Source organism: Papilio polytes, unplaced genomic scaffold (assembly GCF_000836215.1).
Source record: "Papilio polytes unplaced genomic scaffold, Ppol_1.0 DF823691.1, whole genome shotgun sequence".
NCBI classification, from domain to species: Eukaryota; Metazoa; Arthropoda; class Insecta; order Lepidoptera; family Papilionidae; genus Papilio; species Papilio polytes.
This window is the reverse complement of record NW_013525513.1, coordinates 2835054-2850875: the sequence shown is the minus strand read 5'-3', so window position 1 is coordinate 2850875 and position 15822 is coordinate 2835054. Positions and strand designations below refer to the sequence as shown.

The following is a 15822-nucleotide window of genomic DNA, read 5'->3' as shown; positions in this document are numbered from 1 at the left end:
TAGTAAATTTTAAGGTTATTCCAAATATTACTGTTACAAATAATTTTAACTTAAACGGTAACCGGCGATATGGTGCAACTCACCCTAAATATGTATCACAGATGAGCTATAAAAAAACACTAAGAAAAGAGCACCATTATAAAATTTTACGATTTTTTTTAAACATTACTATATTTGAAATGTGCAATAATTAAATTCTAACATTTCTTGTGTCGTTGCATAATTTTCTAGTCATAAATTAACTATATTTATTTTCATCTATGTTCTATGTGAGCGAAAAACAGTTTTTTATTCCCAATTATCTACTACCCGATAAATTCAAAACAACTCATTCCTTTTTCTGTGCAGATTGATGTTTATAAGCTCTGCCAATTTGGTAAAGACTAGTTAACGCTACAAATACATTAACTGCAAATAAGCTGTAGTTTTTCGGTGTTATAACGAGTGAATAACGCGACCAAATCATTCCTGTCGCCGCTAGAGACACAGACTGGGGTATGGACAATGTCTCGACAGGTCGAGTTAGATCACCCAAACCTGCTATCACCAAGCCCTGGAAGGATGAATATGATGTCAGGAAGTTATCCACTGCACCTGGATCGATGGAAACTTGTTGAACACATGCTTTGATGTAATGGAAATGATAAATTTCCATTTGTACTCCAAAGTTTTATTTTTATTTTATTTTATTACGATTAGTTGTTTACTTCAATGAAATTATTGCCATTTCATTTGCTCAACTTATGATAACTGGCTGCAAAAATATCTATACACTTAAAAAACTTTAGAAACTTGTCTTTGATTTTAAATTGGTACTCTCAAGACTACCAGGTCATGCTATTAATGAATATATGCATATACTTTTTTGAGGTCTATACAAGCTTCTAAAGTTTTGTATAATTGTGTATAAATTTATGAAATTGACTGTGCAATTTGTAGAAAAATTGCAGAATTTATTTTCCCTATAATGAAATCACCAACAATGACCATGAGTGTAAATGTAAAGTACATTTCGAATTGTTTTACTAAATTAAAATTGACAATGTAACAAACAAAAAACAGTTTCAATTTGTAATACATTTTATAACGATGTGTTCTAACAACGTAGATAGCTTATCATTGCCCTTAGACAAGGTCTAAATAAATATAGGCTGACCTTGAAATATCTAAAATACTGCCATACTTACCCATTTAAATGCTGGGGCCCAAAAGAATATAGTTTTAGGACCTGCAAAAAAATAACAAATTGAAAAATAGAAATTAAGATTTAACATAAACAACATAACAGTAAAAATTCTTACCAGCTTCATGTTCCCATAGCGGACGTAGTTTAGATGGTACAAATTTATCCGTAGCTGATATCAATGCTCTATATATTTTCGACATTGTCACAGTACAGTGCTGTAATTTTAATGTTTTAATATCAGGAATGGTATCAGTAACCTTATAACTACGATATAATAAAAGTTATTAAAATAAAAATATGAAGTGCCACTTGTTAGCACAATCTGTCTTTAATTATGTCACGTCAATGTCAAATACAATATAAGTTTACAATAGTGATGATCAACTCGAGTTCGCAACTCGAGTCGACTCGAGTTGAATTCTCTTTAACTCGAGTTCGAAAACCGAATGGAACCGACGTGGAGCGAAGTTGGACCTCTGTGAAGTTAGCCCCCTCACTTTCTTTTTTTTTTACTTATTTTATGTAAATCGTTAGAGAGGGTTTGAGAGAAAAAAATCGTTTGAGAGTTCCTCCGTAAAAGCAATTTAAATTTTTAACGTGAAGTTGGCCCCCCACATTTCATTTTTTTTTAATTTCTCTCATACAAATCGCTACAGAATCGTTGAGAAAAAGACTGCTATATAATTTCAGTTTAATTGACAGTAAATTTTAGTTTTATTTAAATTCAAGCCAAAAATTCTTGAAAAATATTTCCATTTCAAACAATAACTTTTTTGTTTCTTTATTAAGTAGGTATAACTCTCCCAATACATTATAAACAAATAACATCAAAAATAAAGAATTGAAACAGATAAAAATGTAATATGTCTATTCCAAAAAACATTTACTTGTCCATCCAGTTAACTCGAGTTACGTAACTCGAGTTCAACTCGAGTTAAATCGAGTTACGTTTATCCCGAGTTGGCACATCACTAGTTTACAATCCATGACATTCGGATTTAAATCTTAATTTTTGTGAGTAAATTTATAAATTCAACACTTTACAGGTTTACACTATACAGGTTGCACCGATATTAAATTTAAATAATAATAAACATATGTGAATAGAGTTATGTCTTATTAGGATTTTGTTATTCCAGTAAAACAGTAAAACTACTTTATGGTATTTGGCAACACTTGATTGATCAGTGTATCAACGGTAGGCTATTAACGGTAGTGTTTTGTGTCTATTTCATTTTCACCATTTAGGCGCTGATGGTAGCGGTTGGTAAGGGTGAAAATTCGAATTAAAGTCATCAGTGCGAATAACATCCGAATTACCTATAACGTCAACCTCAAAACGGAACAACGCTGTCATTTCCAAGCGATGACCTATCTATTTTGTATCTATGTATACAGAGCAACATTTAATAGATAGAATTAAAAAGCATGAATTTTATAATCTGCTTTGGCGTGAACCATGTAAGGTGTCAATAAAGTTTTAACTTATAATTTTCTTTGTTTATGTTTCTTTTAATTCTTATAAGTAAAACTTTCCTTTACTGAGTTCCTCCTTTCAGTTTTATTAATGTGTTGTGTAGTGTAGTGAATATGGGTACCAGCACAATGGGGAGCGATTTGCATTCTGATAAGCAGGACAAACTTTTGAAGTTGCAAGCTCGAAAGAAAGAATTGGAACAAATGCTCTTATCAAAAAATGAAGAATTGTACAAATTATGTGTTCAAGAAGTTCAATTAACTGGTGTTATGCCACCGGAAGCGCCTCTAAGTCCCGAAGTGCCACAAAGAGAACGTTTGGGTAGTGTTCGAAGTGTAGAGAGGTCCACAGACGGAACAGACGTTCAAGATGGATCGGATACTTCATCACGTCGTATCAGAATTGGTCCGGCAGATCGTATACTTGAGTGTGATCCAAATGTTCGTAAAAATGTATGTCACAGGTTATCTACTCCGTCAATATCCGGCATATCTAAAAGCTCGCACCCTAGACAATTGCGTCGTCCCGAAACTAGTTGTTCAAATTTCTTTCCGTCACCACCTCAAGAACGAAATCCCGAGACATTTTCAATACACACTTCACATACATATCCTACACTAGCTGGACGCCATGAGTCAGGTCCAACTGACAACATTCAGAATGAGCTACAGCAAGGCCCTGTTTACAGACATCATACTATGACAACTGAGTATACAAACAGAATGTACTACAATAATCCTGTAGAAGGTCATAATGCAACAAGATTACGAGAGACACACTTCAGTTCAAGTCATCCAGACATCACCACACACTACACCCATGGGACAATTGCACCTCAACCGGTCCCACAGCAAAATGGTGTACGCAATACACCACTACTGTACCAATATGCATCCCACTTGAAGGCTCAAAGTCAACATTTAGGTGCATTAGCATACCAGCATCAAATGCAAATACAATCTAAAAGACGCAACGACGGTGTACGCCGAAACACGTTACAAAGGACGCAGACATATCATCTTACGTCACATAGTGACTACAATCAACATTTAGAAAACATGTCCGATGCATACAGACCACCAGCTCCTGTGTATCAACACAGATCTCAACATGATATGCAAGAACAGCCAGAAAGAATGCACCCTGTCGAACGAATGGCAACCGTGCCAAATTCTCTACCATTACGAGAACGTAATGTTATAAGAAATCCGATTCACATGCAATTGCAAGTATCTACAGATGACTACGGTTTCGAAGATAGAAAACATTATCCTGACGCTTTGAGTCCCGTCAGCCAAATGTCTGGCTATTCCCAAGGTAACTTTGATTCTGTAAGTATGAACAAATTTTCTCCACTCTCGCAAGCCGATGGTAAAGTAAAAGAGAAACAATGGTATGAGACATCTCTAGATTCACCAACAAAACCTGAATTGCCACTTATAAAGAAGACATCCAGTTTGAAACGTACACCCAGTCTTGGTAATTCACAGACTTATGAAGTAATGATAGCATCAGGTAGACATTCAGCTATGCAGAGTCCTCATTTGATTCCACATAGTCCACCAGTCTTGTCCCCTGGTGCGGTCTCCTTAGAGTCACCGAAAAACATGACTGTTATTGAACAGGGTAAATGTATACCATACAGGGAGGAGACTAAACCATTTGAGATGTCCGATTTCTATAAATATTCTACGAAATTCAGGCAAGCTAATGCTCAAAAGGCACCTGCCGCAGCTCCAAATATGAATGTAGCTTACAATAAAGTGCCAATGGATATGCCACAGTTCAGCCAAGAACACTGGCATGGACAAATTAATTAAGATTAGTTGACATTAGTCACTAACCATTATTTATACATAAATAAATATTTCTATTAGATATGTCATATTGAGGGGTTACCGGCTATGTGTGTTGTGACATTTTTGGAATTTTATAGAAGAAAGATTCATAGTTTCTTTAAAAAAAAAAAGAACCTTACTAATATAATGCGAAAATTTACATGCATGAATGAATGGATGGATGTAGTTTGCTACCTAAATAGCTCAACGGATCTGGCCGAATGTAGACATAGGCAACTTACTTTTTTTAAATTGTCAAAGACGGATAGCGGGCAAATTATAGTATTCTATAAAAATGTGGCCTTAATTTCTTTACTTAGTTTAGTCTAGTTTGTATTTTTTTAATCATGAATTATTAATATCTTCCAGGATGTCGCTTAATACAAATAAGCCATGCCCCTCGAAACAATCCTTTGAATAGGTACTTATTATATCAGATCTCTAGTTTTACATATAAATAAGTAAGATGATTAAAATGTGTCAATTAAATTTTCTAGTAAAAAAAATGTATACAGTAGAACTTCGATAATTTAAAAATAATATGTTCCCTTCCCATCAGAGCCCAAAATCTCTATAACATAGACGCTTGATAACTTAAAACCTCTATAACTTAAAATATTTTGTGTTTCCCTTGGACTTTAACTTATCGAGGTTCTACTGTATACCAATATGTACATACCTGTGATAGATATAAAAAAACTTTAGAGTAGAAATGGAAAACAAACAATATTTAAAATGGAATATCTGTTGACAATAAATTAATAGAATATAGAATACATAAGTCTTGATGAACTAGTATTTAGGAATTGAAATCTGAAGAGCATATTTTAATGAGTTTTATAAGTGTTTATAAAATTAATTTTTATTAGAAGTTAAAGTAGAAACAAAGCGATCCATACAAGGAATAGTTACATGTTTTAAAAGTAACTTTTCAGGTCAAATATAGATGTTTTCAGTGCCCAGTTTACACTTAGATTAATGATGCTTTATAATGTTTTAGCTTATTTGTGTATGATTATTTTGCCTGTATTTTATAAGATTTCCTAATAAAAGTACAATGCTTTATGTCCCACCGTTTAAAACTTTGTCAAAATTGTCTATAAGTTCTCCATTTAATGAAACTAATGACCCACCCTGGCTTCGCATGTCAATGCTTACTTATGAGAACACTTTAGAAACCTCTAAGATTATGAGTATTTCTCTACTTTATATATATAAATTTTCCTCTTGCATCATTCTGTCAATAAAAAAGAACTGCAACAATATCTGGCTAAATTTTAAAGATTTAAGCAGACATAGAAATATACTTCATGAAGCAACTGTTTCATATTTATAGTTCAGTTTATAAATATTATTGGATTTTACATTTACCCAGTGATTTTGCCTATAGTAGTTGCCATTTATGATATAAACAAAAATAGAATATTGACATGTACAATTTTCCTTTATTACACAATAAGTGAATTTGAGTAGGTGTCAAGTCAAGAAATAGCATAAATACTGTGTTTGTTTTCATTATTTATTAATATGAGTCATTTTAACTGTGTTAGATTGAATAATTTTTGCTTACATATAAGTACTTGATACTGAATTCTGATGATGTATATTTGAAAACAATGATATTATTCATAAATATATTTAAACTAAATGTTTTGCAATATCTGTGGAGTAAAGTTGTGTTCTTTGTTATGTAATTCTATCTTGTGCTTATCGGACAATTTTGACAAAGTCCCTTATTTAACTATTTATATGCATTTACTTGCTGTGATCAGTTGACCTTAATTGCCAATCAATTTTTTTTTTGTATACGAATTAATGGTCCTTACTAACATAATGATGAAAAGACAGTAACATGAATGGCCAATACATCTTGTCTTTTACAATATAAGATAATACTCAACATAAAATTGACCGACTTCCCAAAAGAAGGAGGTAATCAATTTGTCTGTTTTTTTTTCCAGATAAAATTAGATTTAATTTGATGCTTGGTTATGGGTATTACCGTTAAAAAAAAACATTCAACATTAGTTGTTTAAACTTTTACCTAGCTGTTTTCTAGCTTTGCTTTTAAAACCAAATCTCTACATCTTTTTTATTTTAAACACACTTTTATTGTATTTTTAGGCATATTCTTTCAGTGTTCTATCCTGTAAAAAGCCCAAACACAAATCAGTACTGTGTATTAACAAAATTGTATTTGTTGTGACTATCATATTGTAAAATTATTCAAATTTAAAACCTAATGAAATTACAAGTTTCACATATTTATCACAAAAATGTTGCACATTTTTGTGGAAAGGTTGAAATTTAAATGTAAAAGATGTGGTAAATTGTAAACAAAATGTCAACAAACTTTAACTTATGGGTATACTAATCTTTTCTTCACTTATCAGACTGTTTTAACTTGACCATATAAATGTAACTTAATTATAACTTGCCAAGCAATTAAGCCTGAAAGTTTGTTAATGTCCAGTTATAAGTGTATGAATAGATTTAGTGATTGAAGTCATGGAAATGTAAATGCTGGATTTTAACCTTTTTAATAAATATAAGTTCATATTTCCGTGGCTAAATCCCTAGATGTTTATAAGCCTGTGAATTTTTTAGTAATGTTTGGAAAAAAATCTATCATTAGATTAATAAGCAATTGTAAATTGCAATTTTATTGCAAAATTTAAACGATATTGTCTATTTTTATATGTTATTTTTTTAAACTAGATGCATAAGGCACGGTTTTATGTCATACTAATAAAGTTTGATAGTTATGTCTGGTTTTATTTTATGCCCTGAGTCTTATATTTAGAGGTTTTCGTTTTCTGGTTATACAATTGTCACTAGATGTCACTGACCTTGGCTATTTGAAGCAAAGCCAATTCGCTTGACCGTGTTCTAAATAATTATTGTATAATGCAGATGAAAAGTCTATTCACGACAATGTCTAGGCAGTTCTAGCCAGAAGAACAAATCTAGGAAAATTATTGAATTTAAAAAGAGCCAAAACCAAACACAGACACGTTTTTCTTTTGTTAGATTAGAATGCATTTTTAGAACGCGCACACCTTTGATTCTTATGAGCTTACATGGCGGTGTGCACTACTCGATTTTTAGTTGTGCAACTAAACAGTTGAACGAGATTGAAAACAAGCGACAATCGCACAACAGTAGTGCGATAGTTCAGTCAAAGGTGTGCACCCGATCTTAAAGTCTAAAGTTTTTTAAATGGTGAATCGATTTTAGTTTATTGGCAGATAAAATAAAACATCTTTGAAGAGAAAATAATTTATTTATTGAACATAAATAACAAGACACAAAACTGCGATGATGAGACTAGGTTGTACATTAGAAATAGCGATTTAAATAAATATTTGAAATAAAAGCGATAAGATTCAAGCATTTCGATGTTTTTGGAATTTACGCAGTTTTTGAAGGCGTTCGTACAGAGATCTCTTGCCGGGGGTAAATCCACCGTTTAGATAGTCGTCGTCGCTGCCTGTAAAATACAAGAACAAGCTAATTTTATTAAACACTAGTTGTTGCTCGCGACTGTCCACGTAAAAATTTCTCCTATTTTAATCAGCGATAACGTAGCTTTCTAAGGGTTAAGGATTTTTGAATAGGCCCGCTTGTTTTTGAGTCATGTTGAGACAAATAAATAGAATTATTTCCTCTTTATATTTTCAGTTTCGTATTAATAATATTTAGACAGCTTACTGCAACAAGCTAAGCATGAAAACTACCCACACTGAGTGATTAAATAACTATTAAAGTTATTTAAGTTTGAGGACGGAAATCTATGTAAAATATTTGCAACCCTTACCAGAACCTCCTAGGGGTCCATTAATACATCCTTCGTCCCACATATTGATGCAGCGTTTTCCTGGATTGAATCCACCATTTAAATAGTCATCGTCGCCACCTGCGTAAATAAATAAAATATTAACCTTACTAATATTATAAATGCGAAAGTTTAGATGGATGGATGTTTGTCAGAGTTTGTAGCCTAAACGGCTGAACGGATGTCGATGAAATTTGGCATAGACGTAGACGTAGAGGATAGTCTGGAAGAACACATAGGCTATTTATTCTTTTAACTCCACGCGGACGGAGTCGCGGGCGAAAGCTAGTCAATTATTAAAAGTCCCTGACAGGTTGCACGAAGTCACAGTACGACTTTCATACAAGCCGTGGTTTTCCACAGATGTCCAAAAAACATCTTGACATCTGTTTCTATCCTATTTCAAAGATATTAAAGGTGATGTGTGGGAACATACACAATGTATTTGATTTAAAAGTGATTTTGATGGATTATTTTTAATAATTACCAGATCCGGGCAATTGTCCGTTGATGCAGCCTTCATCCCACATGTTAACGCACCTTTGTGATCCTAAAAAAAAATAGTCATTTCATTTAAAATTATAAGAAAAAACATGATAGAATTAAAAATAAAATCACTATTTTTTCATGTTTTTTGTAGCTCTAAATTCAAATACAACATTATTTTTTGTCGTAACTTTTAAGGATTATTAAAAAAAGTAACTAACCTAACCTAAAAACAATACTTACCGAATATTTGTGGTTTATCTATCCAAGCTTTGCATCCAGCCAGGAAAATGCAAAAAATTACTACAGACTTCATATTTAATAATCCTATTTTCGAATGATAAAACTACAGTATCCTCGATTCTTTTATAACGAAAACTGAAGTTGGATATTAAGTTGTATATCGAATTTATTAGCCCACTTGAGATAGGAAGTTAATTAATTTGAACTGGACAATATTGCTGATATATTAAATCCTATTGATAATGCCCACTCATATAATTATTAATGGACGTTTTATTAGAAAGTATTGCCACCGGTATTAAAAGAATGCAAGTTATAATATAAAATACTAGCTTGCCCGTGACTTCGTCCGCGTGGTATTACAAAACATACGACCTACATAAATAACAAAAAGCTCCGTATCCTCGTATTCGAAGAATCCGACATTTCTCGGGGATGAACTTTATCCCATGTGTACTCCAGACTTTGTTTTATATCTGTGCCAAATTTCAATAAGATATGTTGAACCGTTGCAGAATGATCGAGTAAACATTAAAAAACTAATTTAATTAATCCCATGGGAACCATAACTATTCCCGGGATAAAAAGTAGCCTATGTGTTCTTCACCACTATCCTCTACGTCTATGACAAATTTCATCGAGGTCCGTTCAGCCGTTTAGGCTACAAACTCTAACAAACATCCATCCATCTAAACTTTCGCATTTATAATATTAGTAAGATAATAAGATTAATAAGATATGATATATGATGATTACAACAAAGGATTGGGGAAGTTTGTGTCCCCAGACGGTCATAGTACTTTGTACTCATTAAATAGACATTCCGTTGCGAAGATTGTTATTGTTTGCAATCATGCTGCTAATCGCTGTAAGCGTCCACTTGGGATTTTATTTCATGGATTCTGACATATCTTTATGCTTTACACACAGCGTGATGAGTTAGCCGTTTATGCGTTTCTAGTAATAATAATTTTAAATGAAATGTTCTGGACGTCAATTATTAACGTAATAATTTAAAGATCTCAAATAATAGACGTTTAAGAACAGTCTAGATAACATTTTATCTTAATAATAAGGTAGTATCGGATGTCATGTGCGTCTGTTTGTAATTCCAACAATAGCGTTCTCGCTATTGTGTACTTTAATTAACGTATTTCTTTGTTAACTGTTAGATAATGTTACCATAGAGTTAAAAATGACATTAAGTACGCAAACATTTTTTTTAATAGGTCATAACAAATAACGTAAATGCCAGTTTTTAACAAAAAAATTATTTGGTACCTTGGACAAATCTGGCACGTGTCTGCCTTTTTCGGCTCTGACACATAGATTTTTGTTAATGATAATCTTACTAATATTATAAACATGAAAGTTTAGATGGATAGATGTTTGTTAGAGTTTGTAGCCTAAACTGCTAAACGGATCTGGATAAAGTTAGGCATAGATGTAGAGAAGACTGGAAGAACACATAGGCTGCTTGCTTTTTTTTTTAATTTCACGCGGACGGAGTCACGGCCCTAAGTTATTTATTAATATAGCTTTTTCATATATGTGTCGTGTAATCTGTTTATCTTTCAACAGTGATTGTCGAATTAACTTTTTATTTAAATTACTTACCGTAGGAAATAATTAGCATGTGAATTACATAAACAACTCTGTGGTTGAATTGATAACGCGTTAGAGACAGTTCAGGGTCATTTTGATTTGATCTTAGTTGTTTAGTCGAGATGTCATGTGCTTCGGAGTACGGACATGTTGCTAAATGAATTACGAAATAATCTGTAGTTAGTTATGTTTAAAACTAACTAAAAGAGAAATCGTAAAATTAACTTATTGGAAAACTAAATCTATTTTATAAGTGTTTTGTAGTTTTCATCACTTTTTTTTTATTTTTGTAATTAAGCTAAAAATGAGTTTAGAAAAACGGTGACCATAATAAATTTAAATGATTAGAATTTTCTGGATAATACTTTTAAAAGTTTTTTTAAACAAAATGGTGTTCCCAATAAAAAATGTTCTCTTTGTTGTTTTGTGTTTGATAATTTGTGCTGATGCGTCCAAGATCTTAGTGGTATTCCCGTTCCCTGCTGGAAGTCATTGTAATCTTGGTGATGGATATGTTAGGCATTTACTAAATGCTGGTCATGAGGTATATGTTATATCTCACTAATATTATAAATGCGAAAGTTTAGATGGATTTTTTAAAGTTTGTAGCCTAAACTGCTGAACGGATCTCGATGAAATTTGCTATAGGTGTAGTGGAAAGTCTGAAAGACAACATAGGCTACTCACTTTTATTTTTTTTAATTCCTCGCGGATAGAGTTGCGGGTGAAAACCAGCATTTTATGAAATTCTTTTTATTACCTTCATTGTAACTGTGGGAAAATTGTCTATTTTAATTCTAGTTAATAATGGTAATAAATCTTTTTTAAAAATTTATTTTAGGTCACATACATAACGCCGTTTCCTAAGACGAATCCGAACCCTAATCTTAGACAGATAAGCGTTGCGGACAACGTCCACGCTGTGAATGGTGGGTAGTTTAAAATTATTATTTACTGTCTATTTCCATTTGTCGAAACTCGTGCAAAAATATAGACCGCGCACACAATTTGACTAAACGACTAAAGTTGAATGGGCTGCGAAACAAACGACAATCGACATCGGTATGCATTGAAATAACTCAAAAACTACTGGACCGATTTCAAAAATTCTTTCACTATTAAAAAGCTACGATATCAATGAATAACATAGGCTATATTTTTATTATTATATCACGCGTACGAAGTCGCGACCAACATTTATACCATTTTATTTAAGTTAGATTTTCCCTTTGTTTATAGCTCAAGCATTAAACGTACAAGCTCTGATGAAGCATGAAGTTGAAATGGATCAAGATCTACTCTTCCACATGACAGTGAACGTGACAAAGAAGACGTTTGAAAACGCAGCAGTACAGGCTCTACTCAATGACGCGTCTGAACGCTTTGATGTCGTGATCGCTGAGTGGATGTTCAACGAGATATACAGCGGGTACTTAAGAATTATTATGGCAACCCTATAATTAAATCGGAGTTCATCAAAATAATATTTTATTTATTGATAAGGTTATATTTACATTTCAAGAAGTTGCCTCTAGAAATCCTTCAAAGTGTAAATATTTCGTTTAGGATTAACTTCTTAGTTTTTACCAAAATTATTTCCAATATCAGTTTTTGTTTGTAATTAATTAAAAGGTAAGGACCTTTACTTACTTTACTTTACCCTTACTTAAGTACACAGTTAAATTCTTTTCTTTACCTACAGGAATACGAGTCAAAGTTTCTTCTTTCTTTCAGTATCGCAGCTGTGTTCAACTGCCCTTTGATTTGGTCGTTCCCTTACGAGCCTAACTTCGTGGGCCTCAGTCTGATAGACGAGGCAAGCAACCCTGCGTACTCCGCCAATATACAGTTCAGTGACATCCCACCTTTCACCTTTGGCCAACGTGTGTTCGCGCTATGGTTTCAAATAATGCACAGGGTGAAGTATTTTCTGTAAGTAAACAATGATGTTTTAAACTTGAAATGTAGGATGCACTGGTAGAGGCAGTGCCGGATTATCCATATAGCAAGAGTAGCAAATGCAAACGCGAATTTGGGGGCCCCGCGCGTCAACGCCTGGCTAACAGTAACAAAAAATATTAATATAAATAGGAGCATAAATATCTTGCATGCCTTAAACGCGAAGAGCTAAGGCTATATTCCTTCCAGTTTTCAGTTAATTAGTTTAATTTAAAACCATAAACTAGAGAACCTGAAGCAAACCAAGGGCCCCTTGACAGAACTTGCTACAGGCCCCGCGCTGGCTTAATCCGGCACTGAGAGAGACTTAGAAAGAGATGGTTAGATTGCGTGAAAGGTGACATGGCCAACGGAGTGATGACAGACGATGTATGATAATGTAGGGTACAATAACATTTTAAAGATTTCTACTGCAAAATCATCATAAAACATGTTATTATCTAATGGAGTCTCACGGATACACATCATCAAAGATTAAATAATTTTACGAGGGTATTTTGCCACGTCCATTTGTAAATCAAGTCGACAGTTTAATATCCTTTCAGGTTCTACCAAAAGATCGAGACCGACGCATACGAGAGTATCTTCAAGTCGATAGTTGAGAAGCGTGGAAGACAACTACAGCCATACAACGAGTTCAAATATTCCGCAGCAATGATCCTCGGGAACTCACATGTGTCCCTCGGGCAGGCGGTGCGATTGCCCCAGAACTATGTGCCCATCGCTGGCTACCATATTGACGACGTTAAACCTTTGCCTGAGGTATAGACTTAGAATATTCGCACACTTATGACTAGACTATCGCACAATTGTTTAGTCTTGCTTTGATTCCTATGAGATCTTATGGAGGTGCGCACATTACTCGATTGGTAGTTATGCAACTAAACAGTTTGGCTGCGAAACAATCGACTATCGCACGTTATGCGCTCGTTCTTGCGATAGTTTAGTTTTGACTTGTAAAAAGTTTAAGTTTGAAATGTTTATTTTGAGTTATTTGTTAAGCTTTTTGTAAGTGACACATTTAGTTTTGTATGATTGACACATGATAGGAAATAGTCAAAACTGTCCTGTAAATTAGAACGTGTGTAGCTTGCATTAGAGATGTTCTTGGTTTAAGTAAGTATTTTTTGTAAGATTTATTTCTACTGAAGCATAAGTTAGAGTTTTATCAGATTTTTTTTTTGTTTTTAGGACTTGCAACAAATAATGGACAACGCGAAGTATGGAGTTATATATTTTAGTTTGGGATCAAATTTAAAGAGCAAGGACTTACCCGAACATTATAAAAAGAATTTATTGAAAATGTTTGGTGAATTAAAACAGACTGTAATATGGAAGTTTGAAGAGGCATTGCCGAAGTTACCCAAAAATGTACACATATTACAGTGGGCACCGCAAACAAGTATTTTGGGTTAGTTTTACAAAATATAGTATCTTTACTTATATTGTTAAATATGTGTTAATGTACATTGTTTAGTTTAGTTTTAGTTTCGGTTTGATTTCTATGAGCTTAAATGGAGGTAACATTACGCGATTTTTAGTTGTGCAACGAAACAGTTGCATTGGCCTAAAAACAATCGACAATCGCGTAACAGTTGTGCGATAGTTTAGTCTAACTTTGCGCACGCTCTTACGGTTTCCAGACGATTATATGATGTCTCTTCCCTACTAACTACAACGTTCTGATCACGAACGGGCCGGCACGCCCGGTGTAATACCACGACCACACAGAAGACAGGCGTGAAGTGGAAGCAATTACGTGTTTCGTCTGATGAGTGTGGTGCCGGAGGCCTATTTTAAGTCCCTTTCGCTTTACCGCCCTTTTCTTATAAGGAGAGGATGGGAAGGGAAAGTGGATTTGACGGAGGAGGATATGCATAGGAAGGGGAAATATCCTTTTTATGTGCATCTACTCCTCTGTCGGATAAGGGAACGCCTTTGCCATTGTGGATGTCTATGGGCAGCGGCCATTTTAGCGGAATCAGGTGGCCGCTTGCTCGTTTGCCACCTTTTGTTATAAAAAAAAATCTTCTCTGTACCAAGTTAAAGAGTGACATCGGCTGTTTTTGGGTAAATTTAAAAGTAATTTTCACTTGTTCCCAGCACATCCTAATTGTGTTCTCTTCATCACACACGGCGGTCTACTCTCGACGACTGAGGCAGTTCATTTCTCAGTGCCATCTATCGGGATACCCGTCTTCTTTGATCAAAACTTCAACGTAGACCAAGCTGTTAGACGAGGGATAAGTCTCAAAGTCATGTTATCAGAGAATTGTCATATTGATCTGAAGAATGCGATACAGGAAATGCTTGGAAATCCTAAGTAAGTTATCATACTTTTATACTTAATGTTATAAATGTGAAAGTTTAGATGGATGGATGGATGTTAGTGTTTGTAGCCCAAACTACTGAACGGATCTTAATGAAATTTGGCGCAGATGTAGAGGATAGTCTGGAAGAACACATAGGATACTTGTTTTTTTTAATACCACGCAAACGGGGTCTCGGGCGAAAGCTAGTAAATTATAATAAACTTAGGGGTAATAAGTATAATCTATACTAATATTATAAAGAGGAAAATTTTGTGTTTTTGAATGTATTGCAAAACTCAAAAATTATTTAGCCGATTTCAAAAAATCTTTTACTAATTAAACGATACGTTATCACTTACATAAGCTGTTTTTGTTATTTTTTTTTATCACACGGACGAAATCGCAAACCACAGCTAGTAATGAATGATAAAAGTACTAAAAGTGTAAATTTATCTTTTTTTTTCTATAAAAAGCAATAACTTTAATGAGATTTATTTTGAAACCGGGCAATTTTGGTTGCTGCTTTTTTTAACAGTTTTAAATGTTTTTTTGTGCAGATACCGTGAGAAAATAAAAGAGCTGTCATTTGTTTATCACCACCGTCCCGTACCACCTGGTAAGTTATTGGTACATTGGGTGGAACACGTGGTACGTACCAACGGCGCGCCTCACTACCGCTCTACTGCACTTCTGCTGTCCTGGTACCAGAAAATGTATTTAGATCTATTAGTGTTGGTACTTTCAGTGTTATTTGGTACGATTTATGTGATAAAAATGTATACTGGAAGAAAAATGCAAAAGAAAAAGATATTATAGTTTGAAATAATATTTTTCATTGTTGATAATAATAAAATCTTTTAAAACAATTATTAACTATATCT

The 15822-nt window shown here is 33.6% G+C and overlaps 4 protein-coding genes across 5 annotated transcripts in view; 2 read left to right on the top strand and 2 right to left on the bottom strand.

Annotated features, from left to right (window-relative positions):
• LOC106104215 (mitochondrial pyruvate carrier 2-like) overlaps nt 1-1532 on the bottom strand; it is a 3771-nt gene extending 2239 nt beyond the window's left edge. Inside the window, exons 1-3 of one of the 2 annotated variants that reach the window (XM_013284183.1) lie at nt 1302-1524; nt 1188-1228; nt 128-553 (exon numbers count right to left, since the gene is read on the bottom strand). In XM_013284183.1, the coding sequence (XP_013139637.1) occupies nt 329-553; nt 1188-1228; nt 1302-1386 (351 nt within the window). In that variant the 5' untranslated portion in view covers nt 1387-1524 and the 3' untranslated portion in view covers nt 128-328. Of the gene's footprint in view, nt 1-127; nt 554-1187; nt 1229-1301 lie in introns of those variants that run through there. The other variant, XM_013284184.1, reaches the window with a different exon arrangement.
• A 1079-nt stretch (nt 1533-2611) lies between these two features.
• Nucleotides 2612-4597, top strand: LOC106104084. The gene has a single exon (XM_013284023.1). The coding sequence runs from the start codon at nt 2777-2779 to the stop codon at nt 4481-4483; it is 1707 nt and encodes a 568-aa protein (XP_013139477.1). The 5' UTR covers nt 2612-2776; the 3' UTR covers nt 4484-4597.
• A 3167-nt stretch (nt 4598-7764) lies between these two features.
• LOC106104167 lies at nt 7765-9180 on the bottom strand. Its single transcript, XM_013284119.1, has 4 exons — nt 9066-9180; nt 8824-8886; nt 8319-8417; nt 7765-7991 (listed from the first exon to the last, which is right to left on the bottom strand). Exons 1-4 carry the CDS (start codon nt 9136-9138, stop codon nt 7888-7890), a joined length of 339 nt encoding a protein of 112 aa, XP_013139573.1. The 5' UTR covers nt 9139-9180; the 3' UTR covers nt 7765-7887.
• A 1486-nt stretch (nt 9181-10666) lies between these two features.
• Nucleotides 10667-15742, top strand: LOC106104122 (UDP-glucuronosyltransferase 2B15-like; the record flags this gene model as incomplete). The annotated part of the gene is made up of 8 exons (XM_013284074.1): nt 10667-11214; nt 11512-11599; nt 11910-12099; nt 12405-12602; nt 13175-13391; nt 13821-14040; nt 14733-14952; nt 15499-15742. Coding segments are annotated over exons 1-8 (1581 nt in total), but the record flags the coding sequence as incomplete, so codon positions are not given.
• Nucleotides 15743-15822: the final 80 nt, after the last annotated feature.

Bases quoted from the DNA above. Each gene is read 5' to 3' on its own strand.
- LOC106104084 (XM_013284023.1), top strand. From the start codon at position 2,777: ATGGGTACCAGCACAATGGGGAGCGATTTGCATTCTGATAAGCAGGAC.
- LOC106104167 (XM_013284119.1), bottom strand. From the start codon at position 9,138: ATGAAGTCTGTAGTAATTTTTTGCATTTTCCTGGCTGGATGCAAAGCT. The intron at 8,887-9,065 runs GTAAGTATTGTT...ATTTTTTTTTAG, and splicing joins AGATAAACCACAAATATTCG to GATCACAAAGGTGCGTTAAC. The intron at 7,992-8,318 runs GTAAGGGTTGCA...TGTATTTTACAG, and splicing joins TGGACCCCTAGGAGGTTCTG to GCAGCGACGACGACTATCTA.